The sequence below is a fragment of the Euphorbia lathyris genome, chromosome 5, assembly GCF_963576675.1.
Source record: "Euphorbia lathyris chromosome 5, ddEupLath1.1, whole genome shotgun sequence".
NCBI lineage: Eukaryota > Viridiplantae > Streptophyta > Magnoliopsida > Malpighiales > Euphorbiaceae > Euphorbia > Euphorbia lathyris.
In genome coordinates this window covers 69,283,022-69,310,483 of record NC_088914.1, presented here as the reverse complement: position 1 = coordinate 69,310,483, position 27,462 = coordinate 69,283,022, and the positions used below count along the sequence as shown (strand labels likewise).

Here is a 27,462-nt window from a genome sequence, read left to right as displayed (position 1 = left end):
CAAAAACCGAATCTAACCGAAATAACCGATCGAGCCGATAAATTTTGGTTTTCGGTTTTGTTTTCGATCTATTAGGTTTGATTTCGGTTTTAGTTTATGAAATATATTGATAATGTTGGTGGGTTCGGTTTTTGTGACAAAATAACCGAATTAACCGAACATACCGAATATGTTATATAATAAGTTATTTATAAATTATTTATAAGCTACAGGGGAACGGGGATGCTCAGATCCTTAACATTCCGAAGGGGTCAGTTTCTACAAGCCAGGTAGATCTTTCTTCTTCTATTGACATAGAAACGGCGAGGTCTGCGGAGCAGGCCCGCCGAGGATTATGAATTGCTTAAGCTGGAACTGCCGGGGGTTGGGGAACGCCCGAGCAGTTCGGTCACTTGGTGAGCTTGTTAAGACAAGCAAGCCGGATATGGTTTTTCTGATTGAAACGTTGGTTTCAAGTTCCTGTATTGATGCTTTGAAGAGCAAGTTTGGTTTTGAAGGGTCTTTTGCAGTTGATTGTAGAGGAAGGAGTGGGGGAATAGCTTTACTTTGGAGGAAGTCTGACATGGCTTCGGTGGTTTCCTTCTCTGACCATCATATTGAAGTTCAGATGCATGACACTGAGAAGGGAGATTGGAGGCTAGTAGGTTTCTATGGTCATTCTAACCGTGCCAACCATGTGTGGTCTTGGAGTCTCTTGACTCAATTGTGCTCTTGTTCGATTCTACCTTTACTGGTGATTGGAGACTTTAATTGTATTCTTTCGGCCTCTGAGAAGCTTGGGGGGCCAGGCTACCCTCAAGGGTTGATGCGCAGGTTTCAGGAAGCAGTGGAAGAGAATATGTTGATCGATCTTCCTACACAAGGGAGCCAATTCACGTGGGAGAGGAGTAGGGGGACTAGATTGTGGGTCAGGGAGAGGTTGGATAGGGCTATGGTTACCAGTGCTTGGGTGGACAGATTCCCAACTCATCGGCTTCGCACTCTGGTTTCTGCTTATTCTGATCATGCTCCGATTTTCTTAGAGATTGATAACCCGGTCAGTAGTGTGAGGCGAAGTCACTTTCGTTTTGAACAAGAGTGGCTTTCAGACCCTGAGTTTAGGGTTCTGGTGAGGTCTTGTTGGCTAAGCAGTAGCTGTCATAACCTTACTGCTAAGCTGGCAGCCTGTGCCAGCAGCATGGAACAATGGGGGAAGAAGTATCAGATGAGGTTCAGGAAGCAAATTGAGGGCTGTAAGAGGAAGTTGGATACCCTTGTGGACAGCAGCGTTCCGACTGATGTGGACAGATTCCTTCAGGCCAGAAGGGAGTTGACCACCCTTCTTGACGCTGAAGCTAGACATTGGCAACAAAGGGCAAAGAATTTCTAGCTACAGGAGGGGGACCAAAATACTAAGTTTTTCCATGCCTGTGTCAAAGCTAGAAAGCAGAGGAATACTATTCGTCATCTGAAGGATATGAATGGCCTGGTAGTAGAAGGAGAGTATGACATGGGTATTATTGCCAAGGCTTATTTCTCAGACCTGTTTGCTGGCCCTAATAGCTCGTGTTATGATGCTGTGAATTCCCTTGCCCCTCTGGTTTCACCCGAAATGCAGGCAGACCTGTGCTCGCCTTTTACTTTTGATGAATTCAAGACTGCCATGTTTCAAATGCACCCTGACAAATCCCCTGGCCCTGACGGTTTAAATCCGGGTTTCTTTCAACACTTTTGGGACCTCATTGGTCCTGAGATTGTTAATGCATGTAAGGGTTATCTAGAACGCAAAGAATTTCCCCCGCATTTAAATGACACGATAATTGTCCTTATCCCCAAAATTGACAGGCCTGAGGATATGAAAGACTTTCGCCCTATCTCCCTTTGCAATGTGCTGTACAAATTGATTGCCAAGGTCCTATCTAATAGGCTCAAACTTGTGTTACCTTACTTGGTATCTGAGACTCAATCTGCTTTTGTCCCTGGCAGGTCTATCTCTGACAGCATTATGGTGGCCTTTGAGTCATTACACTTTATAAAGAGAAAGAACAGGGGTAGAATTGGTGAGGTGGCTTTAAAATTGGATATTAGCAAGGCCTATGATAGGGTTGATTAGACCTTCATGAGACTTGTCATGCAAAAATTAGGCTTTCCTGGGTTGTGGATTGATTGGATCATGCTGTGTATTTCTACTGTGGAATACTCTGTGTCGCTTAATGGTACATTTGTGGGGCCGATTACACCTGGTAGGGGGCTGAGACAAGGTGATCCTCTGTCGCCGTATTTATTTATACTGTGTGCTGAAGTCTTATCTAAACTGATTACAAGGGCGTCGGAGGAGGGGTCCCTCCACGGATGCCTTATCGCTAGGGGCGCGCCAACTATCACACATTTGTTTTTTTGCAGATGACAGCTTCCTATTTTTCAGGGCCTCTATGGATGAGTGTAACAAAGTTGGGATGATCCTATCTGAGTATGAGGCAGCATCTGGGCAGGCTATCAACCTGCAAAAATCTGGGATTTTCTTTAGTCCAAATGTAGGCATGGATCTGCGAAATGAGGTATGTAATTCTCTTCAGGTTTTTCACCCTCTGGACACTGGTCGTTATTTGGGCCTCCTTCACTAATTGGGAAGTCCAAAGTGGCGATCTTCAGTTTCCTCAAAGATAGACTAAGGAAGAGGTTGAATGCATGGACCTTTAGATTTCTCTCTGCGGCGGGTAAGGAAGTGCTAATTAAGGCAGTCGCACAGGCTCTGCCAACTTTTTGTATGAGTGTCTTTAAACTGCCTAAATCCTTTTGCCTGGATTTGGAGAAGATAATGAATTCATTTTGGTGGGGTATGAAACCTGGGGGTAGGAGATCGATTCATTGGCAGAGTTGGGACAGGCTCTGTAGAGATAAGAGAGAGGGTGGCTTGGGTTTTAGGAACCTCCAAAAATTCAACCTGGCCTTATTAGGCAAACAGGCCTGGAAGTTAATGGTTAATCCAAATTCTTTAGTGGGTAGAATGTTCAAAGCTAAATATTTCCCTAGGGATCCCTTCTTTTCCTCCAAATTAGGCAATAATCCTAGTTTTGTTTGGGGGAGTGTTTGGAGAGCCATTGAGGTACTGAGACTGGGAGTTCGGTGGAGAATTGGGAATGGCAAGTCAATTTTCGTATGGAAAGACCCTTGGGTAAATACTACGGCTCCATTCAGGGTACAGGGTGATGATATTATGCAGCAGGATGATACAAAAGTGGCTGATTTGTTTATTCCTGGTAGGAAGTTGTGGGACAGAGGGAAGGCGGAGGATTTGTTGAATGAGGCAGATGCCAGAATTGTGTGTAGGATGGTGTTGCCAACTAGAGAAGTTGAGGATGGACCAATGTGGAATTTCACCAAAAATGGTATGTATACCAGTAAATCAGGCTATAAAGCTCTTTGTGATGATTCTGGTGGTGTGATTCAGGATGACGGGTGGAGTAGAATTTGGAAGATGCACGTCCCCCCAAAAGTTAGAATGTTTGTCTGGAAGCTGGCCTCGGGATGTATGGCTACTAGACACAGATTGGCAGGGAGAGGGTTGCTAATCCCAACACAATGCCCTTTCTGTCACTCTGACACTGAGCATGATCACCACCTCTTTGTGGATTGTATATATGCCCAGGAATGTTGGAACCTATCCGGGATCAATACGGATGTATTCCAACCTGATTATCTAACGGGTTCTATTTTGCAGGTACTCTTGTCTAATGATGAAGACACCATAACCAAGATGGCCATGACATTTTGGGTTATTTGGAACCAAAGGAATCAGATAGTCTGGGAGAGCAAAGTCCAATTACCAGAAACGGCGATCTCTCTCGCGAAAAACTACCTTGCTGCTTGGCGCCAGTCCCAGTTGAAGAACCTGCCGTTTGCTGTCAGCCATCCGCCTATGGACTCAGCGGCTTACGCAGATGCCTTCAGCGCACAGCACCGTCTGATCCTCGGACCTCAGGTGGTTGTCCCGGCCCCTGTCCGCCACCCTGCGCAGCACCGTCCGCCTCCTTCCATTACTAACAACGCAACCGGAACAGTTGGCACGGCTGCCCATAGCCGCGAGCACACACTGCGGCTGGTTGCGACACAGGTACGAGATACTAGATGGTCTCGCCCCCCTCTTAGCTTCGTCAAATGCAATTGTGATGCAGCTACTTTTAAAGCTGAGGCCCGGAGTGGGGTGGGAGCCTTAATTAGATCATCAGATGGATCTTTTATGGCTTGTCGTAGTCACCTAATCCCAATTAATGAAGATATCAGGGAAGTTGAAGCATTAGCCCTGCGGGAGGCAATGTACTGGTGTATTTATCTAAATTGTATTAACGTTTTGTTTGAGAGTGACTCGTTGATTGTGGTTAATAGCGTCAATTCGTCTGATCCAGACTTGTCAGTTTATGGGTCAATAATTCAGGATTGTAAGTCTTTGTTAAGTTGTCGACACGATTATAAAGTGTCTTTCTCTCCACGCATAGCGAACAGGGGGCTCATGTCGTTGCACGACATGCCCTGTCCAATGCTAGCGAGTTTGTGTCGTTTTCTGTCCCGGTTTGGTTACAAGAGACTATTGTTGCTGATTCGGTTTAAGGAATGAATATCATCTTTATTTCAAAAAAAAATATAAATTATTTATTAGTTACTTATTTAAATTATATCTAAATTATTTGTTAATTACTTATAGATTATATAAGTTATCTTTTTTCTCGATTTGAAGAGCTATGTTTTCAATTTAGAATTTTTAATAACTTAATTCATTCTATAATAAAATAATATAATAATGTTAATTAGACAAGTTAATATATAATAATTAGATTTGATAAGTTAATATAAAATAATTAATTTGATATTCAATAATTTATTAATTCTAAATAGTATAAATATTATAATTATATAACATAAAACAAGAAATAAAAATAATTTATCTAGTATGGGTTGAAACCGAAAACCAAACCGAAATATTTAGTTTGGATAGATTCGGTTTATAAATATTATTCGGTTAGGTTAGATTCGGTTCTCATTTTAAGTGTTATTAAGTTTTTGGTTATTTCGATTTGGATTGGTTTTCAGATCGAACCGACCGATGAACACCCGGAATAAGTTCCAGACATACAAACAATAAAAAGGGTAATACGATTCACTGTTGTCTAAAAAAAATACTTCTTTGTATTGACATCTAACAAGGATTTATAAACCAAATCCTTAAACGGATGAAAAGCCTATAGATTCTAGAGTTCAGTAGCAGTAACTCATTGGAAAATCGAGGAAAATATATTCAAAAAGTACATTACAAAACAGTTATAGTAATCCCTAGAGACACACAACCTCAAAATTGAAATGATCGACAAAGTACACAATACCATACCAAAGTTACATTCATCAAAGATTAGATAGAGGCGGCCAATGGGAATTGGAACCGAAAGAAATAAAAATACACCTGCTATTGAATATGGTAGAGTAATCGTGTTTCCTTCTCCCTTCCCATGATCTACAACCTTTTAGGATTCCACCAGATTTAGATAGAGACAAAGTTGCTCCTCAAGTGCTTGAAAATACCAAATATGCTAAAGTCGCTAGATCAGGTCTCACCGTGAAATTCACCATATTATATTAAGAAAAAGTAGATCTGAAAAGACGAAGATAAAAGTGATCAGAAAAAAGATCCGATGAAGAAACCGGTGAAATAAAGTACCGAACGTACCTAAACCGTGGAAGAAAAGCCACCATCAAAAGACACTTAGGATCCAAAGCTAGAGAGAAGTCAACTTCTCTCTCTAAAAATATAATTTAATTGCCACATTGGATTAGGCATGGAAGCAAGTGTCCAAAAAGTTGTATTTTGAACATTTTTCAAATTGGGTATCATTATTGCCACAATGTTAATTGAATTTTTATCTAAGTAACTAAAAAAATAAAAAGAATGGGTAATAAAAGAAATAGAGAAATAAAATAAAAGTACTTTTTGTCCCTTAAAAACGAAAGAAACTCAATGTCGCTTAAAAAGGAAGAAAATATAATCGAGGTTGTTGATATTATTAAGCACAGAAAAGAGTGGGTCGAAAAACACATGAGTTCCTTTGTTGAATGGATCGCGGGCAGGCACATGTAATATTTATTTGAGTGACAAAACATCACCCATTTTATTATTATTATTATATTCCCCCACAAATAATTCTATCACTCTATTTTTTTACTCCTACCTTCCATTCTAATTTCTATCCACATGGATTATTATTTATTATTAATATTATGCATCCTTTAATAATAATAAAAAAATTATATGAATAATATGGGTAACCTTAATTTTGAAGATATTTCTAAAGTATTATTAAAATAAAAACACTGCAAAAACCAACTATATTTCTGTAAAAGAACAACATAATAAAATCCTAATGGGGCCCTAATCTACTTACTGAATCCAATGTAGCCCCAAATATTTGTAATTTGGGTTCACATATATAGATAGCCTTACTCTCAAGCCCAACAAATACTAAATGGATTGTCTATAGGAAATTTGGAGAATTATATCGAAGAAGTAAATTATTATTTTAATATGTTTTAGGAATTAAAATTTATAAATTAGTAGTTTAGGGTTTAGAGTTTTGGATATATTTTTTAGAGTTTACCATTTATAAATTTGGATATAAAAATATAATTTATTTGTAATATATAAAAAGTAAATTTATCTATATTGACATATTGAGAATTATATTTTTATTAACCAGAACATTTGCCGCCTTATTCTCACTCACAATTTACGCAATGGGAGAAAAACCTCTCACTTTTATCAGTCGTGATGCGATCGAAAGTGAAGGTGGAAATCGCATGGTGATGTGATGATTACTAAATTGGATTTGCTGGATTCACTGATTTTCTGAAATAAGACAGAAAAGTGGTCAGTGAAGGGTCCGGAACCAACGACCTCGCTTCGATACCTAGGTCAGCAAATGATGATACTGAAAAGTATGTAAACGTAAGGGAGCTGGTAGAATGAATGAGTGGGTACCTTTTGAATGTTGTGTCTTGTATTTATAATAGATTTAGATTGTGTGCTCTAGATTTGAGTAGGAGATCGCGTTGTAATCTGTTAATGAGAGGGTCAATAATGGTTACGTTAAAGCATCTTCCATTCCGCTAATTTCAGTGTGAAATGTGGGTTAGAGGTGTTTGTGCTCTTTAACACCTTATTTGACTGGACCACGTGTTAATGGTGGTTGCTTGTGTGAGTAAGACGACCTTATTAGTCCACATGTATTCTCGAATAGTAGTCTAATATTAGATGTTACCTCCTAAAGTTTGAAATTCGAAGTGTTTTAGGATGTCGTTTTATTAAGTGACCAAAAAGGTGGAATTTTTTCGGTTTGAACCGAAAGTACCCTTCGGCATTTTCTTAGTTTGTGTCAAGGTGATGACACATTACCAACCTTCTTTTCTTTTCTGATATGAGAGTGGTAGGTGAGTGTGTGACATGATGTCAAATGGGTATGTTGGATGATGTCATTAAATTCTAACATATAATGCAATGATGACATCATTCCAGGATCACTCGTTCCAATCTTCTGCATTCTTGACAAATGTTACTTTTGCATGTACATATGTATTTATTCGACATCATTACTGTAATTTTTTAGACCTTTTGACTATCCTCGAAGTAGAGTGTTATGATAATAATTCATTAAATGTGTTGTCATTTTATCTCCCTTAGGCTATTATAAATAGCGTGGAAAGAGGCTATTGGTATTTTTTCGTGCATCTACCCCATTTCTTCTTCCTTCCAAGCTTTTAATCAATAAGTTTTCTTCTATCGTTTTATTTTTTTTTTCCGTTGTACGAAATAATTCTAAGAAATCCCCCATTATTGAGAGCGTCGAAGAATCTTTACCTTTTAGTCACAACCAAATTACCATTATGCCTTCGAGGAAGTCAACACCCACTGAAACCTCTAAAAAGACCTGGAAACAGTATACTGATAAAGTAGGTTAAGTGATACCCCAAGTTTACGATCAACCTTCTTCATTGACAACTACATGTTTAAACTCACTCACAAAAAAAAAAATTATATTGTTTATATATCAAATTATTGTACTTTTAATTCTATCTTCTAGGTTGTGTAGGTTACATGTTTTTTTTTTTTTGTAGGTTACATGTTTGATTATTAATGTTGGTGGTTTTGTATATATTTATAATTTTTTATTATTTTATTTTATATAGTTAGATGAGGATCTAAACATATGTGATTTCATCTGTGAGGATGCAATTTAAAAATCGATTGGAGTCAATGAAGAAATAGGTTTTTAGAGCACAAGTTTGATGGTCCAAGTATAACTTTTAAGATACTCCAACAATATTTTTATTTTCAAGTGTCTCTATTGAACTAACTAAAGAGAATTAAAAAAAATTGTGTTACACTCCCTACCAAAAAAAAATTGTGTTACACTAAATATTTAATTTTTTTAGTAATACACTAAATATTTAAGGGTAAATTCCAAAAAAAACCCATGTGGTTTGATGTTGTTCCAAAAAAACCCTTGTGGTTTGTTTTTACAAAAAAAAGGACCGTGGTTTCACCGTTACCCGAAAAACGGAAAATTACTTAACACCGTTAAAAGTGCTGACGTGGCAAGGGGTAGAGTTGGAAATTTTTTTTTTTTTTTTATTTTTTTTTTCTTTTTCTTCTTCTTCCTCTCTTCCTCCTTTTCTTCTTCTTCTTCTTCTCCTCCTCCTCCTCCTCCTCCTCATTCTTCTCTTTCTTTTCTTCTTCTTCTTTTTTTCATCTTTTTTTTCTTTTTTTTTAATTTCCAGAATTCTGGAAAATTTGTTGGTTATCCCATTAATGAAGCTTTGCGTTTTGAGTAATGGAGGTAATGGGCATAGGCGGGATTGAATCCCTGATTGGCCGGAAAAATTTCTGACTTTCAGTGACTTTCCATGAATGAAACCCGAAATTGAATGGAAAATAGAGGAAGAATGCAGATATTGAAAGTAGGAGTGAGTTGAAGGTCCGAGTCAGTGCCTCGGAGGAGCGGCTGGCTTGCTATATTAAATAGAAAACGTTTGTGAGAGAGAGGTGAGTGAGTCTATATCAAAAAAAAAAAAAAGTAGATTCCTATTTTGCTATCTTCCATGGATCCTGCCAAGAAGGAGTTTGATAGCAAAGGGAATCCTATTCGGGTTGTTTTCAATGTAAGAAAAAGGATTTTATTTGTGTAAATTTCCTGATAAAGTTTTCTGATTTTGATTTAGTTTACTCATAATTTTGATATTGATGTAGTTTGCGAAGGTATTTCCTCAAAAGAATGTGGTGATTCAAGATTATAAAGGGAAGCCACATCGTTTGATAGAATTTCTGGAATTTTTCCAGAATTCTGGAAATTAAAAAAAAAAGAAAAAAAAGATGAAAAAAAGAAGAAGAAGAGAAGAAAGAGAAGAAGAAGAAGGAAGAAGAAGAAGGAGGAGGAGAAGAAGAAGAAGAAGAAGAAAAGGAGGAAGAGAGGAAGAAGAAGAAAAAGAAAAAAGAAAAATAAAAAAAAATAAATTTTTTTTCCAACTCTACCCCTTGCCACGTCAGCACTTTTAACGGTGTTAAGTAATTTTCCGTTTTTCGGGTAACGGTGAAACCACAGTCCTTTTTTTTTGTAAAAACAAACCACAAGGGTTTTTTTGGAACAACATCAAACCACAGGGGTTTTTTTTAGAATTTACCCAATATTTAATTAAGCATATTTATTAACTAAATTTTATAAAACTGTCACAATTTGTTACTTTATGGCTAAAATTAGTAAATTTAATAAAACTTAATGTGCTTTGTAGTTGTTTTTTTAATGATTTTAGTAAAATATTTTTGTTTTACCTTTTCTGTTTGAGGTATTGAATTAATAGTATAAAACAACATTTGTTTGAATTTTCAATTTTATCTCTACGAATGTTACACATAAACGAGTAGTGAGACATTGATAATATATGTATAAAAAAAACTAAAATTAGTTATATTTTTCAAATCTTCTTAATAAATTAACAAAATTTTCTTTTCATTTTATCTTCATCATTTATTCTTAATCAAATCTTCAAATCTTTTTTACGAGTCCTTGCAATAGTCTTTTCATCTTCATCAATATAATAACTTTTAGGGTTAATTTTAAATATAACCCCTGTAATTTTAAGTTTTGGGAAATAAATACCTGTAGTTTGATTTCGAGCAAATAAATACTTGTGGTATGCTCCATTTTTCAAAAACGCGGAAACGGTAAAGACACCGTCTATATGCTGACGTGGCCAAGGGTAATTTAGTCAATAAAAGTTAATTTCAAATAAATTATTGTGGTTTGCGTGTTTTTTCAAATAGGTACCTGTGGTTTTCATATTTTTGCAAATAGATACCCGTGGTTTGGATGTTTTTGCAAATAGGTATCCGTGGTATAACAAACCATAAACAAATGCTTAATTTAGACAAATATTGTGGTTTGCTATACCACGGGTACCTATTTGCATAAATTAAGCGTTTGTTTATGGTTTGTTATACCACGGGTATTTGTCTAAATTAAGCTTTTGTTTATGGTTTGTTATACCACGGGTATCTATTTGCAAAAATATCCAAACCACGGGTACCTATTTGTAAAAATATTCAAACCATATGTACCTATTTGCAAAAAACACGCAAACTACAACAATTTATTTGAAATTAACTCTTATTGACTAAATTACCCTCGGCCACGTCAGCATATAGACGGCGTCATCATCCGTTTCCGTGTTTTTAAAAAACGGACTATACCACAGATATTTATTTGCTCGAAATCAAACCACAGGTATTTATTTGCTAAAACTTGAAATCATAGGGGTTATATTTGAAATTAACCCTAACTTTTATTGTTGATTGTGCTCACCTTTTACACGTCTGTTTCTTCAGGATCAACATTCAATTTTCATTTTTATTTTAATTATTACATTATCTTTATTTTCTTAAATATGATTTTTTTCTATTTCTATATATTATTGAATGTGTTTTAATTTTATAAATATATTTAAAGTTGAATATCTGACAAAATATCGCATCATGTGGGTATTCGATTAGTTTTCTAAATAACTTGTTATCATTATTAATTACTTTCAATTAAAATAACTATTTTTAACTCATTTTTTAACCTTAATTTTTTAATTTATGAAAATTATAAGAATTTTAAGACTTAATAAAAAGGTAAAAATGATTAATTTTAAAAAAATTAGCATTAAATTATATAAAAAAAAATTAAAGATGCCTATTATTTTTAGGCTTGAAGTTTAATTTTTTAGCCTCTAACACATTAAAACGATGAATTTTATGTTGCTGAAGACCAAAAAAAAAATTCCAACCTGTTGGAAAATTACTCCTCAACTACATGCTTAAAATTAGCCCCTATTTTCTTAGCTCCGCCACTGTGTTTGCAGAGATGCATGAAAGTGAACTTTGATATTGCTTTTAACCTTAACAATAGGGAGGTTGACTTTTGCATTATGTGTAGAGATTTCCAATGTCAAGTTCTTAAATGCTGGATCTGAACTTTGGTCTATAGCGATATGTTTGAATGAAGCTTTGAGTTGGATTTATAAAAACAGCACGGACCGATAGTGGATAGTTTTCTTAGATTGTCTATGGATATCTCTGAGATGGTGAGTCCTTAATAGTTATCAGTTTATTGTTAATTCTTATCTTGGGATCAAAGTTACACGCTAAGCAGCAAGCGAAACGAGTAGCGAATAGTCTAACTAAATGTGCTTTTTCTTGGTCTAATCCAACCTTTTGGGACATAATTCCTTCATTTATGAGATCTCTAACCGCAACTAATATGAATATTTTTTGATGTAAATGTTATTACATTTAAGAATTTCCCATTTTTTTCTAGAAAAAAGTTTCTAAATTAAGAAGCACCTATCAAATTTGTTCACCATCGTGGTATAATTAGATTTGTTCATGGGCTGGGTCGGACCAGGCTTTTATATAAACATACGCAGTCCAAGCCCAGCCTAGCCCAGTCGACTGTTAATTTAGGTGGGTTCGGGCTCAAAAATAAAATCTCAAGTCCAGTCCATATAAACTCACCTAATTTTTTTTTTTGGTAGAATTAAATATTAAATTTTTAATAAATATATATGTATAATTTTTAATAATAAAAAATTAAATTTATACTTAAAAATAAATATTAATATATAAATTTTATTAATTAATATTAATAGGCGGGCCGGGTTGGACCGGTCCGTGCTGTTTTTATAAATCCAAAGCCTGCCCAAAAAAGATACCGGCTTTAGCGGGTCTAGACCTACAGACAAATTTTCATGTCCAAACTCGATCTAGGGGACACGGACCTGAGCGGTCCAGGAGGGTACCCGGACCTGTGAACAGGTCTAAGTATAATGCATCAATGTAAGGTATTTTAGGATTGTTGATGTATATCATTTGAACGAAAACTGTCAATATAATTAGAAATAAAAGAATACTCTGAACATTGACAGCCAAAAACAATTTTACATTAAGGCTTAAAAAGATACAATTTTACTTTAATATTAGCAAGAAAGATCAAATTTACCCATAACATAACATGGATAAGTTATGTTAATTTAAAAAATAATTCTTCAAACTGTAATTCCAATAAAGAATATTTTCATCTACACTTCATATGTACATCGTTTAACACTTACCAATAAAAATCAAATTATGAAAATAAATTTAAAAATTATATTGTACAGTATTTTAAAAAAATTCAAATATTTTCGTAAAATCTATAATTATTTATGACTATCAAAGTTACCGTGTAATTAAAAATTTGAAAAGAACGGCTTCTCAATATCTATCTCGTCTTTTTCCCTCTTTCGCTCTATTTTGAAAACACACGGAGGAATCTCAGAAACCTCATTTTCCCGCTCCCATGGAGAAGAGGCTTCGATCGTCTCTGCAGTCCTCAGCCGAAGAATTCCTCTCATCCGCTGCAAAACTTAATCTTAAATCTTCAAAATCTACTCTCAAAACCCTAATCCATGCAATTTCTACCTCCTCTGCTCTCTTTTCTGCCCTTCCTACTTCTCTCCACCGTTCCATTTCCGATTACATTATATCCTATCGTGACTTGCTTAAAAAACCCCATGCTGCCCCGGAAGACCCTGCGAAATCCCCTCCGTCTAAGCGCCTCAGGAGGTCTTCCCGGAAAAGTAATCCTAATTCCCCCAAAAAGGAGCCCAATCTCACCGGTGGCAAGCAAGAAACTGTCGAGAAACTACAAATTCTAATTCAAATTGCTTTCTTATGTCTTTCGCATCCAAAAAAGGTATTTTCTTCCTCGGATTTGCTACCTGCTGTTCAGATGCTGCATGATAATTTACTTTTATTCGAGTCGGATACGAGCTTGCTGTTGGAGATAGCGAGCTTATGTGAGGTGTACTGGAAGGAGAATTTTCCTGGTCGAGAAATGCTGATTTCTCAGTCTCTTCCGTTTTTGGTTTCAAGATCGCTCACCTCGAAAAAGAAAGTGGATGTGCATAGAGTTTATGCCCTCCGTGAGGCTCTCACTCTGTTTGATTTTGAAGATGAAAGCATAGAGGACTTGAAGTCGCTGTTGATACGATGTGTAATTGCCCCTTTATTTTTGAAAACAGAGGATGGAAGGAGATTCCTAGCATTTATGTTCGGGTTGAGTTTGCAGTTGCTCAAGGAGGCATTGGCAATGATAAAGTCTCAGATTCCATTTGGAAGGAAGTCGATTTTGGAGGCTTATGGGGAGATTCTTTTCAGGGCGTGGAAAGGGCTCCAAGGAGAATTTAAGGATGAGATTGAGAATGGGTTTCTGCAAGTTTTGATTGACAGCGCCATTCACGCCAACTCAAGAGCATTTGCAGCTTCTATTAGGAGAGTTTTGGGGGGTTTTATTACTCAAAGGGTCACCGATGGGGTTGAGAAATTTCTTTTCCGGCTTGCTGAGCCTGTGATATTTCGCTCGTTGCAGGTTAGTCATCTCTGTTACCTGGAATATTATTTAAAAGATAGAGTTGATTTTGCTTGTGCTGGTACGAATGACAGTTATGCAGCTTTCATTATTTGAATGACCTTGTAAATTTTAATCATTTCATTGCAAGCTAGTTATTCATTGTGTGACAGGCTCCATTATACTGTTTCTGGTTCATGTGAGAGATCAGCATAATGCCTTTTGAATTCAATATTAATACAGTCCAGGAATTGGGGAGTTTTTGTTTGTATCTTCCCAGATAAGAGTGGTTTGCAATATAATGAAGCCGCAAAATAGAGTTCTTGACTGTCCCATTGAGTCTTAAGTTAGTTGATTTGCAACTATTACAAATATCTGGTATACAAATATGTGTTTTTGTTGGATTAAATACTTGATATGCTTTTTTCTTTTTTTATTAGAAGATACATATGTCCATTATCAACTTCAAACTTTAAAACATTGTTCTGATTTTTTTTTTTTTATCAGAAGAGTAATGATACGTTGACTAGAATCACTTAGTAGCCTCAGCTTGAATTGTGCATGAAACGTATCTTGGTTATGTCAGTTTATCAGGGACAGTTTTGATTGGAAAGCCATGAACAAGGGCTGTTTAATTTTCTGACAGGTTGCAAATTCAAGTGTACGCCTTAATGCATTACATTTGCTTTTGGATTTGTTTCCCCTTGAAGATCCTGATGCAACTAAAGAAGTTAAAGATACACTGCTTGATAAGCAGTTCTTTTTATTAGAGAAATTGCTCATGGATGAGTGTCCAGATGTGAGAGTTGTTGCAGTTGAAGGTTGTTGCCGTGTTCTCCATTTGTTTTGGGAAATCATACCTCCAGCAACCATTACAAAGATACTCACAAAAATATTTGATGACATGTCACATGATATATGCCACGAGGTTAGGCTTTCCACGTTGAATGGCCTTGTTTATTTGCTTGGAAATCCACAATCTTACGAAATTTTGAAAGTGCTTCTACCAAGATTAGGGCATTTGATGTTGGATACTGTTCTTTCCATTCGAGTTGCTGTATTGGATCTCCTACTTCTTATAAGAGATATTCGAACATTCCAATTTAATAAGGTACTGCGAATTCTAAGCTTCTACCTTGAGTTAGCAGGAGTAGTTTCTTCATGTTTCATGTTGGAATTGCTTTTTCTTAATTTCTTTTTGGTGGATGTTTTCTGATCTTGCATCAACAGGTTGTAGGTTTAGATGTATTGTTGTCAAATCTAGCGAATGATCAATCTCAGGTTGCTCAAAAGATAACAAGATTGCTAATGCCATCATATTTTCCCTCAAAAGTAAGCACTGAAGAGGCATCCAACCGTTGTATCACACTAATAAAAAGGTCCCCGATGGCTGGTGCAAGGTTTTGTGAATATGCTGCATTAGAGGGGGCATCACTCGAGTCTTTCATGGAGCTTATCAGAGCATTGATGGATTTAGTTTTATCACATGATAAATTGGATGCAAATCAAATTGAGGGTTTACTTGCTTCTGTTAACCATCTTTGCAACAGCCTAGTGCATGAGCCAAGTTACAAGAATGCTCTTAAAGACTTGTTTGCTGGTGGAAAAGCAAAGCGCATCTTTGCTGCTGCATCTACTGGGTGTGCTCAATCATCCGTGCTCAACATTTTTTCTCTTATCTCTCCAGAGGATGTGTCTGCACTTGTCGAAAAATGTATGCACCTAATCACTGATTGTGGTGGAATATCTTCAAATGTCAAATTGCAAGATGAAGTGAGATCTGCCCAAAAGTTTTTGCTGTCTCTTGACGGTTTTGATGATATGTTCGAGGCTCTAACAAATCTTTTGCAAAAAATTGCATATCGTTGCCATATTAAATTTGGGATTGAAATACCAAAGAAGATTATTTCCCCTGGGAAGAGAAAGAAGTGCAAGTCCTCTGTCAAAAGTTCAGCTAAATGGAAACACATTAAAGGAAAAACTGCATCAAATTTTGAAGATGATTATTCAATTGCTCTCGGAATAGCCTGGCAAATAAAAGATATGCTTGTGTCTGAGGATTTTCGGAAAGCTATATTGCAATCTCAAGCTCTAGAGATTCCTTTCCTTGCTTTAAAAGTAATTTCAGAAACTAGTATTTTGCAGGGTGTCAGTTGTGAAAATGTGGACGCAACTCCAGTTCTGGCATATACAACTCTTGCCTTGCATATGACTCTTCAAAAAGTAAATTTGAGTATGAATGAATTTGGTCACACAGAAAATGATAGGACTGACCGTTCATCAACTCTGGAGGCAAGTAGCTGTCTTTCCCCTTTCTGTATTAAAGTTCTTACTTCCAATGCTTTTAAATGCTATAATTTGGATGATATGCATATTTCTTGTTGGCATATGGATATTCACTTGGTTGGCAAACCACACTTTCAAACTGTTTGTCATATCATGTTTGTTAGTTTTATAAAACTTGAAAAGTCTTGTAGTTGCTTGTAAAATGTATCTCCAATTGAGTGTCCTATGGAATCTCCAACAGAAATTGTCCCCTTGATAAACATAAGCAATTATTTGACATATTTATTTCCAGGTACTCTTTCCGTGCAACATTTTTGGTTATTGTGTTGAAATTCATTTAATCGTCTCTTAAAAATCCATGCTTTGTATGTATACTAACAACCCTTGCTCAAATTGGTCCTGGAGAAATAACCAACACTCTTTGGTACAAACGAAATAACCAACATTTTACTTTGATTTTAGGTCGCTCTTGGCGCAACGGTAAACGTTGTTGTCGTGTGACCAAGAGGTCACGCGGGTTCGAGTCTTAGGAGCGGCCTCTTGCCAAATAAATTGGCAGGGGAAGGCTTGCCCCCAGTACACCCTTGTGGTGGGACCCCTCCCCGGACCCTCGCTCAGCGGGGACGCGTAGTGCGACCGGGCCGCCTTTTTTTTTTTTTTTAGGTCGCTCTTGCTTGAAGCTAAAAATGGTTTCGTTTATTTCTACTTTGTATGATGTGCTAATCTGGTGGTGAAGCAAAGTTTAGGAAGTAACCAGTTAGTTCCAAATATTTGCCATTCTACTAGAAGCTAAACAGCTTTTTGTACATCTCTTAAAGTAGGGATTCCCTTCTTTTCTTTAGCTGCTTCTATAATTTACTAGCAGGGACTGCCCTTTTTCAACATCAAAACCCTCTTCCCCTCTTCTTCCCACCTCATATTCTTCTTCCACTTATTGGCATTATAGTTTGTTCACCGGCCTTTGATCCCTGATTTAATTCATCCCATGTTGAAAATTTGAGCTTTGAGTTTAAATCCAGATCAATAATATTCTTTTTTTACTAGAAATGTTTTGTTTTATACATAAAAGGTAGGCACATAGTTAAGTGGATTTTTGTATCCTTGCAATTACTCACTCAACCATTATGAACTTCTGAATTAGCAAATTCCTGATAGTTCACTTCATTTGTTACTAGCTTCTCAAACATCTGTTCCTACTAGAGGTAAATAACAGTTCTTTCTATTCTCTATTTATTTTATATCTTATTCAATTTTTTTGCTTTTTTCCAGACATTGTTGGATAAGACAACAGACCACCTGCTTAACTGCACTGAGAAGATGCTTGCAGCTGGTGGCATTGGTGAGTCTGACACACCAAGAGGCGATAATATAGAACAGCAAAAAGAGCCTCAAATAGATTCCTCTAGCTCAAATAATAATGGTAACTGGTTAATGTGGTTTCATGAATGCATAGCTTTGTGAACTGTTGTTCAATTTCGCATGATAATGACTAATAACTTGAAAATGTGATTATGATCATAATTTTGAACTGCCATTTAATGTGGTTCCATTGTTCCTCACTTTAGCATAAAATTCAGTTAGTTTTTCGAGAATGCCTGAAATTCAGTTATAATTAAAAGTAGTTGCTCCTATGTAGGGTCTCGTCATGATAAAGAGAAGATCATGTCAAATACGGTGAAGATGCTTACTGCAATCCTTAAATTCATCGTCGATTCTGTCGCAATGGGATTTCTCAATCACATTCACAGAAGGTGCTTAACCTTTGCATCCTTGTATGTAAAGCATGTAATCTCTATCTTAGCACAACAATCTAGCAGAAGAATGCGATTTAAGGAGGATGATCTGAAAGAAAGTATACAGTGTATGAAGAGCTCCTTCAGTTATGCAGCCAAGTTACTAAATCTTGTTCTTAAAGATACCAATGAAGATTCACCATCCCCACCAGAAGCTTTTGATCTTGCCAATGATATGCTTGATCTAATCGTCTCAGTTGAACTGTACTTGGGCTCTAGTTTAGCTGCACGCCTCGCTGCAGCAGCAAAACCTTGGCTCCCTGATCTGATTCTCGCATTGGGATCTGGATGCATACTTAAACATGCTTCAGTAGAAAACACATACTCGACAACTCTATCCCATCTGAAGCGTCATTTTCCGTCGTGGCCTTTGATTTTAGCAAAGATTGAGTTGTCTGAAGTAAGAAAAGTTAGTTCAGATGAGGAGGATGATACAGTTTTAGAAGCAGAGGAGTTTCTTGTGTTTAAAGGTTTTATAGAATTGATGCTTTCGCTGTTGAAAGGTTGTCGGAACGTGCTTGATGCAGTTGGCGTGATGTTCTTAACGCATTCAGTTGTCGGGCTGGAAAGGAAGGATTTCGGATTGGTATTGGGAATCATACACTTTGTCTGTGTAAAGCTAGTTGAGGCAGATGACAAGGAGTGGAACGAGCTCGATTTGATGCTGAGTTCTCTGCCGGACATTTACCCTCAGATTGAGAGAGAAATTGAAGAAGAAAATAATGAAGTTGAAAGACAGAAGTTACATAGTGCCAGAGTGTTGCTTGAACCTGTTTGGTTGTACCATGTTTATGAAACTGGGAGGTTTACAGTGATGGAAGAAGAGATTAACTTGTAGAGATTTAAAACAATATTCTTTCTTCTTCTCTGCTTATACAGAAAAAATTATCTTATTTATCTTTGGTTATATAAATTATAATACAGGCCTAAGTGAGAGTATATTAACACCTCATTAGCCACATTCCGCATTGCCTAGCAATAGTTTTTGCATCCTTCATATTAACCACTGAAATGTTGGTTGACACATGATCCAATTACACCGACACGAAATACATAAATTTGTGTTTGGATTTTGTTTAATAGATAATGTTTCATTTTTGGGTTGATACGAAAATTTAAATGTAAATTTTTAGGTTGTATAAGGGTTGAGCTAATAACTTGAAAATCTTATATCATTACATGAACCCAATCAGTGCATTTGATGGTTATTGTTAACATGTTAATCTAAAAATGACATAATATTTAGAAATATTATCATATACTCCTATATTTTTAAATATCACCATAAACATAGAGAAATAGTAAAATTAGATGACCTGAGAACCGACACGAAATCGGCATTAACTCATTTAGGTTGACATGATTATGATAGATTTTTCAGGTTAGGTTACAATTGATTTATGGGAAAATTACAAAACTGGGTCAAATGGGAGGCCCATTTACATATTAAACCCATTTACTAATTCTACTACATATCTAGACTGATTTTGTGTGACTTTCTAAAAATACCCTCAATATTTACGCGGAGCTCGCCCCATCCCGTCTGACTTCGCATATTCACCCATATGCGAAGCCTGCGAAGTTAATGTTTTAATTTACTTAATGAATTTAGTTCGCATATGCGAAGCCTGCGAAGCTGAAGTTTGTTTTGCTTGATGAATTTAGTTCGCATATGCGAATGCTGGATATGATTTGAAGCTAATACGCGAAGTGGTATATAACAAAAATTGGCAAACAACAACGGATTCGAACATTAAAATCATAACATTATCAAAATTTACAACAAGATTGCCACAATAACAACATTCAAATCATAACATTATCAAAATTCACAACAAGATTGCCACAATGAACTCTACTAACTAATCATTTCAAAGTGAAACTAACTAATCCGGTACCAATTTTTAAACGAATGAGTAATCTTGGTGTGCACCATGTGACACATCCATCCCAAAAGGTCTGGACGTGTCGCACGGTGCACACCAAGATTACGCATCCGCTTCAAAATTGGCACCGGATTAAGTTAGGTCCACTTTGAAGATTGGCACCATAGGATGGACGTGTCCCATGGTGCACCCCGAGATTGACACAACCTCTCTTAACGAATCATTTCAGGAGTGAATGTGTCAATCTTGAGGAAGTTCATCCCTATACAGGAAGGAAAATCATCTCCCCTGCAGCCCAGTACGCCGTCTTCCAGAAAGGGATGTTACGTATTCAACCATCTACAGAAAAAATTAACCGTGTTAGTTAGGAAAAAAGACGATTTTGGCTTCGCGAAATGAAAATTAGCGAAGCATGCGAATGTAAATGTGCAGGGGAAGAGGTGATTTTACCTCGCATATCAATTTTTTCGCGAAGTCTGCGAGGTCTGAAACGTGAGGATCTATTCGCAGACTTCGCGAACTAATCGATTCGCGAGGTAGATCCATAGGTTTCAGACTCTTTCTCTTCGCAGAACTTCGCGAAATCATCAATTCACGAAGTAGATCATTACTTTCCAGGCTCGTTCTCTTCGCAAAGTTTAGCGAAACCATCGATTGCGAAGTGAATTCATGAAAAAACGCAGAAAAAACAAACAGATACTTACATTTTTCGCCCCTTTCACCCCCAAAAGCGACAATAACAATATGATAACATGGGAAGAACGAAGGAAATAATGTAGAAAAACCATTTCTTTGATGGTAACAAGAAGAAAGAAACCAAGCAACGAACATGAAGATGAAAAACCATTTACTCGTTTTCTAGGGTTGGGAAGTTGCAGAATCAAGAGATGAAGAGATGAAAAGGAGAAATTCATTATGATTTTGACTAAATGGTGCAGATTTCGTGCAATTTAAAGGAAGAAAGGAAGATCAAAAGTCTTGAAATCATTAATGCTGGAGCAACTTTTCGCATAACCAAGGAGATAGAGGGAGCGACAATTCGCAAGTGGTGGAAGTGGGAAGGTCAGGGGTATTTTTGGAAAGTCACACAAAATCAGTCTAGATATGGGTTTAATATGTAAATGGGTCTCCCATTTGACCCAGTTTTGTAATTTTCCCTTGATTTATTTGATACTAACCCGATAATTAACACGACACTAACACGATAATTGTCACCCCTAAGAAATATTTAAATGATGAGTTTTTTTCTTAATTTACATTTTAAGATGATCCACATACACATTTATGGAATGCAGCAAATAATCTCAGCTTAAGCCAACATTTGGAATTCAGCTGTGTATTAGTTAAGACATGAACATTTTCGCTTTGGTCTTTAATGATAGAATCTAAGCTATGAAAATATGAAAGATGAGTCAAACAGTTAAAAAAAATCGAAGAATATAACTACATTAAAGTCATAACAACAAAGTTGCTTTACATGACTGAAAATTAGAGTATGAGCACAGATCCTCCAAACTTGGATCTTTTCATCTACAAGAATCATGAAAAATTACCATCATTATGAAACACTAAAATGAAGAAAAATTACTAAACCCTTAATCTTGGAAAACTCTTCTGCAAATCCTCTTTCCTTCCTCTCGTCTTTACGACAAGCCGAGAGAACTTCTCCTGTGCAACATTCTCTCATTTTAAGGGAATCTTTAAAGCCAATTTCCAAAACAAACGTGTAGATGCAATTCAAAGACAGCATAGCATCTCTCATACTGGGATCATCTTTAAACTGGCAGCAATTGGCATGCCTAGAAATCCAATGAGTACACTAAAGAACCATTGAAAGAGAGAGAGAGGTGTCGTGTTAGCAAATGTACCAAAGAACTCCACAATTATGATCTGGAAAAACACAGTGGAGCCAAGGACGCTAACGAATACGTAGTTGTCCAAAATGCCTTTGAACACGTTGATTTCCTCCATCTCTCGCGAGCTTATCTCGTTGAAAGCCTGCAAGATGCAATATAATGCTTCTTAGTAAGATGAAAGAAGCATAGCATCAAAATATCATTGATAGTCTGATAGATACTGAAAAACGTTACCTGACAAAACACAAATGAGTTGAATATAATAGTATTCAGGACTAAACCAGCATTTGGGCCGTCAAGATGAAAGATTTCTCTCCCTTTTGCCTGAAGATACCATATTACAATGAACTGATACAAGGACTGGCCCATGATATTTCGCCACATGACATTACTGATAAAATTGCCTTTCCTTCCAACAGGCATGCGCTTCATTAATTCGTTGTTTGGCGGCTCTGTTGCTAGTGCAAGAGCTCCTAGTGTGTCCATGATCATATTCACCCATAAAAGCTGAACAGCAGTGAGGGGGGCACTCCCTGTAGAAGTTGGTTTCGAATAAAAAGAGTCAGTATTAGATTGACGAAATCATAGGACTAATAATGCAGCAAGTACAGGGACTTTCTTACCTGTTAAACAAGCTGAAGAGAAGTTCACAATCAACGCAACGACATTAACAGTCAGCTGGAACTGTACAAATTTTTGAATATTTATGTAAACAGAACGTCCCCATTTGGCCACCGTTACAATAGTAGAGAAATTATCATCCAGAATTATGACATCAGCACTCTCTTTAGCCACCTAAAATTTGAAAATCAACAAGTTAACCGAAGCACTTGTTTTTTTCTTAGTTATAATGCCACCTATACCACATATGCAGTAAGTTTGGACATGATCAACTCACCTCAGTTCCAGCAATCCCCATTGCTAGACCAATATCTGCTTCATGAAGAGCAGGGGCATCATTGGTTCCATCACCAGTCACTGCAACAACTTCACCTAAGGATGTTCGCAAATGTCTCACGAGTGTATGCTTATCCAGAGGTGAAGAACGAGCCATCACCTGCCAATGAATTGTCTTTCAGTACCAGCTCAAAATAATTTTTCTGAGTATATTCAGAAAATTAGGAAGTAAATAACACCTGAATTTTGGGAATTAACTGCAGCATTTCTTCCTCTTTCTTCTCTCTGAAAACTGGACCTTCAATTGCTATGCCATCATCAGTAAGAATCCCACATTCCCTAGCTATAGCTTTAGCAGTGTTGATATTGTCTCCTGTGACCATTCGCACAGTGATACCAGCTGCACGACAAACAGCGACAGACTCCTTGACACCAGGACGAACAGGGTCTTTTATACCCACAATTCCTAAACAAGTGAATCCAGAAGCTGGAATAGGATCATTAGGGGAAAATCCAGTTGCCATGTCCATGTAGGCGATACATAGAGTTCTAAGAGCCTCAATGGCAAACTGATCAATTGTGACATTGAGATGTTTAATTGATCCTTCATCAAGGGCAACAACTTCACCTTTTGCATTGATCAGTTTGTCACAGCAAGCCAAAACAATTTCTGAAGCACCTTTAGTATGGGCACGCAAACCTCCTTCAGGAAGCTCCACCACTACCCCCATTCGCTTCTTTGTGGAGTTGAAAGGCTCAACTTTAACAAGTTTGACTGCTTCTCGCTCTGCTTGAAAATTTCCACCTAGAGACAAGGCAAACTCCAATATAGCACTCTCAGTTGGTGTTCCCAGTATCTCTCGTTTGCCTCCTTTATTAACCACAACTTCACCTCCAGTGTTGTTAAATATTGATTGTCTCAGAATTTTCATAGCAGAATCAGGTATTTCAGAGCACAAGCTTGAAGTGCTATCAGGCTGGCTCAAATCGTTGACATTTGTGCAAATACATGATTTCACAACAGTCATATGATTAGTTGTTAGTGTCCCAGTTTTGTCACTACAGATTGTTGTTGCTGATCCCATTGTCTCACAAGCTGCCAAATGTCGAACAAGGGCTTTATCGTTCATCATCTTTTTCATGGCAAAGGCAAGGCTCAGTGTCACAGCCAACGGAAGCCCCTCCGGAACTGCAACAACAACAATTGTAACTGCAACTGCAAAGTATTCTAGAAGCTCTAATGCCTCATCTCCTGACCAATTAAAATAGGATCTTGTCTGCCACTTTCGGTTAAATAGCCCTTGCACCAAAACTGCAAAAGTCACTACAGCAAATGCAAGGCCTATCTTTCCAATAATGGTTGCCACTCCATTCAGTTTCACCTGCAAGGGGGTTTCATCATCTCCTCCTTCACTGAGGGTTGCCATTAATTTACCCCATTGAGTCCTCATCCCAACAGTAGTAATAATCATTTTGCATGATCCATCTTGGACCTTAGTTCCAGACAGCATACAAGGACTTTCTGAGTTCACCACTACTGGCTCACTTTCCCCAGTTAAACTGGATTCGTCAATTAATACAGAAAATCCTGAAACAAAAAGCCCATCTGCAGGGACTTGGTCTCCAATAGCAAGATGAACAATGTCACCAGGAAGCAAATCGTAAATCGACAGCTTCTGTCTAAATGCATTTCTTGTGACCTGAACAGTTATCTTCTTTTTCTCTTTGTCCAGATCCCTGAATTGCAATGATTGACGATAATCACTTGTTGCTGTGACAAACACAACCAACAAAATACTTGCAACAATGCCAAGACCATCATGAGCCCCTGATGGCCATCCCTCGGTTGCTATGCCAACTAGTAAAGACACAAAAGCACACACCCCAAGAATCATTAGCGTCATGTCCTGAAGGGCTTCCCAAACATATACCCAAAAACTCCGAATTTCAGCCTCTGCAAATTTATTTATTCCAAAAACCTCTTGTCGCCGAATCAGTTGATCGTTATCTGTAGAAAGCCCATTGCTGACTGAAGTGCAGAGCTTTTCTGCAATACCATTCGCCCCACCATGAGACTTTAGCTTCTTCAAATCATGGCCTTCCACAATTGAGCCTAACTCTTCAGCACATATATCAAAACCTGCTGCCTTGACTTCTTCAGGTACGGTATAATCACTTGGGGTTACACCTGCAAACATATACCGTGATTAAACTTTTAGTGGTCAGTTAAAAGTGACCATGGTGTAAACAGCTCTAAGTTATAATACTCTAGAGAAACTCACCTTGTATGAATTGAAATGCAGCTTTGGATACCAGAACCGCAATCCTTAATTTCTCCTACATATTCAACATAAAAGAAAGTAAGACCTTTCACTGAAACCATTATTATTTAGTTCTTTTGCAGGTCACATTGACATCCATTTGAAAGTTTATTACCATAATCACAGGAAAGGACGAAGCAGTCAACCAATTCCCAGAAAAAGACAAGTCCATACTCAGATAAAGAAGTACTTCAGCAATCAATGAAAAGATTTCATCAAGAATGATTTTCATTATATTTGGAGAATGATAAGGAACTGAAGAAAGGTTTTCTGATGGAAAGAGACTGCATGCATCAGATTTAAGCATTTTCAATAGCTACCTATGCAGATTATGCATGAAAAGATAATGGAGTATATAGTTCCAATGGCATTGCATTGGCATTCTATATTCACTATATGATATTGTTATATAATGCTATAAAAAACCTCCAATAAATTACTCATTCGTATTTTCTGAATATTAGATAAGTCCTTCAAAAGTTGATGGTAATAATTATCCACGGAGGATTACTTTTAGAAACAGTCGCCCTTCAGTTCATGCACACAATTAATTCTTCTAGTACTTTAACGTAAGGAGAAGATATAAGCAAATAGCAAGCAGCAAATAAGTTTCATTTTATTCACAATGTGACATATAAACATGGAAATCAATCTAACAATTCTCATGTGAAAATAAAATAACAGAAAGAAATTTCAGATGAAGGATAAGACTATGGTAAGCCCTCACTATGAAGTAGGAGTATATAAGATTTTTTTGTTCCTTCTCGCTTTTTTTTCATGTGAAGATCAACTTCATAAAAGCAGGGCTCTCACAACACTTAATATCAATAAATGAAGAGCATGTAGCACACTGATTGCCCTCTCAAAATCCAGTAGAAACTTGACAATCAAATTTGTATATATATAATAAAATTTAATCTATGCTCAGATTAGTAAGTCGGGAACAACTAGAACCTACTTCACCCCGTCTTCAAACAAAAATGAAAGATGAAACCAAATCAACAAAATTCCTTTAGAGTATGAAAGAATTCTAAATCCAGTCTAGGTCGTAAAGACCGTTACAGTTAACAATAAATTCCTTTCGATTAGTCATCCAGAATGAAGCTGAATAAAACAAACACTATACCTGATTGGTCTTCCTCATCGCAGCAGCCTCGTATCTCTTGGAGAGGTTGGCAGTGAAACGAAACCTTCTCTTCGGATTCTTGACGACACCACATAACTTCCTCCATTTCTGCAAAGTTTCCTCCGACGAATGCTTGGGTTGCACATCAAAATTCTGATTCAAAAAGTTCTCCATGTTCAAAATAGAAACAGAAACTCCTCCAACTTCAAAGATTTATAGACAAAAGAACAATGGGATAGAAATTTCCTTGTGAGCGCCAAACTAGGAAGTTTCTATGGTCATTTCCGGGAACATGAGGGGAAGAGAGTAGGTGAAATTAGAAAAAGGAAGCATTGGTTTAATTAGCTTTAACTAGTGCTATATGTTTTGGAATTGAATGAAAAAAAGAGCAACAAAATAGGGAACTAGAGGAAGAAGAAATGGCAAAAGCGCGACCATTACTGGCTGCTCGACACTCATCCCTCATTTCTTGTTTTCTAACTGTTTTTGGCTGAGTCAAGCCTCGTTTCTAGTAAACTTTTATTTAGCTTATTATTTTTTATTTTGATTAATTAATTGTTTATTCTGTGAGTTTTTTGACGCCCGCCCGAAAGTTACTGGTCAAGGTCGCTACGCGGTGTGTACGCGCAACATAAGATTGAAAAAAAAAAAAAAAAAAGTACACATCAATTATATATATAGTCTGCTTTTTTGTGATCATTTTAAATAATTTGCATTTGCATGATATGACGTTGACTGCTTATTAATGCTTAAAACATAATTACATAAAATAAACTTTGTCGCTTTTTCATTTTTATCATTGGTGATTCTGAATTTAGATTCGTCACGTATTTAAATTTGTTAATTTATATTTTGATTCCCTTAATATAAATTTTAAAATTAATCTCACTCCACGTAGTCAAAATTTTATATATATTTGTTAATTTAGATTATGAGTTAAAATATATTAAGGCTTTATCTTTTTTTACTTTTTTTTTTTGTTCGTAAGTGTATCCACCGCCGACAGTAGTGGCTATTCACTTTCGCAGATGATTTGCACTTCTATGGGTGGGACTGTTGGCCACGGAAATTCTTTCCATTCCCAAAGGTGAGGATCGAACCTTGAACCTATCTTTTTTTACTATTTTGAAGTTGTGTTTTTCCAAAATCACTTTATTTATTTATTTATTTATTAGACTCAAACGAATTTTGAATTCAATTTTTATTAATAAAAAGTATAAGAAATTTATAATTAAAAGATAAAAAAATAATAACTTTTGAGAAATTAACAAAAAAAACTAAATATTTCACACCTTTAGGTTGGACGTTTTTGGCTTATTTCTAAGATCACTCTGAGTCAAAGAGAGACATGGGA

The 27,462-nt window shown here is 36.6% G+C and overlaps 2 protein-coding genes across 3 annotated transcripts; one reads left to right on the top strand and one right to left on the bottom strand.

The window, feature by feature from the left end:
* The first annotated feature begins 12,844 nt into the window (after positions 1 to 12,844).
* Positions 12,845 to 18,915, top strand: LOC136231264 (uncharacterized). Of its 2 annotated transcripts, none has more exons than XM_066020590.1 (5): positions 12,845 to 13,964; positions 14,590 to 15,054; positions 15,174 to 16,235; positions 17,499 to 17,568; positions 17,866 to 18,915. In XM_066020590.1, exons 1-5 carry the CDS (start codon positions 12,894 to 12,896, stop codon positions 18,858 to 18,860), a joined length of 3,663 nt encoding a protein of 1,220 aa, XP_065876662.1. In that variant the 5' UTR covers positions 12,845 to 12,893; the 3' UTR covers positions 18,861 to 18,915. The 2 variants fall into 2 exon arrangements, with proteins under 2 accessions (XP_065876662.1, XP_065876661.1); XM_066020589.1 differs by having other exon boundaries at positions 17,499 to 17,649.
* Positions 18,916 to 21,328: 2,413 nt separating this feature from the next.
* Positions 21,329 to 26,561, bottom strand: LOC136229454 (calcium-transporting ATPase 2, plasma membrane-type). The gene is made up of 7 exons (XM_066018251.1): positions 26,109 to 26,561; positions 24,944 to 24,998; positions 22,901 to 24,849; positions 22,663 to 22,821; positions 22,388 to 22,559; positions 21,999 to 22,297; positions 21,329 to 21,906 (listed from the first exon to the last, which is right to left on the bottom strand). Exons 1-7 carry the CDS (start codon positions 26,280 to 26,282, stop codon positions 21,667 to 21,669), a joined length of 3,048 nt encoding a protein of 1,015 aa, XP_065874323.1. The 5' UTR covers positions 26,283 to 26,561; the 3' UTR covers positions 21,329 to 21,666.
* Positions 26,562 to 27,462: the final 901 nt, after the last annotated feature.

Coding starts and splice junctions, on each gene's coding strand:
- LOC136229454 (XM_066018251.1), bottom strand. CDS start 26,282: ATGGAGAACTTTTTGAATCAGAATTTTGATGTGCAACCCAAGCATTCG. Junction 22,822..22,900: donor AGTTAATTCCCAAAATTCAG/GTGTTATTTACT, acceptor ATTCATTGGCAG/GTGATGGCTCGTTCTTCACC. Junction 21,907..21,998: donor ACTCATTTGTGTTTTGTCAG/GTAACGTTTTTC, acceptor TGCATCTTGCAG/GCTTTCAACGAGATAAGCTC.
- LOC136231264 (XM_066020589.1), top strand. CDS start 12,894: ATGGAGAAGAGGCTTCGATCGTCTCTGCAGTCCTCAGCCGAAGAATTC. Junction 13,965..14,589: donor TGATATTTCGCTCGTTGCAG/GTTAGTCATCTC, acceptor ATTTTCTGACAG/GTTGCAAATTCAAGTGTACG. Junction 17,650..17,865: donor CTCTAGCTCAAATAATAATG/GTAACTGGTTAA, acceptor GCTCCTATGTAG/GGTCTCGTCATGATAAAGAG.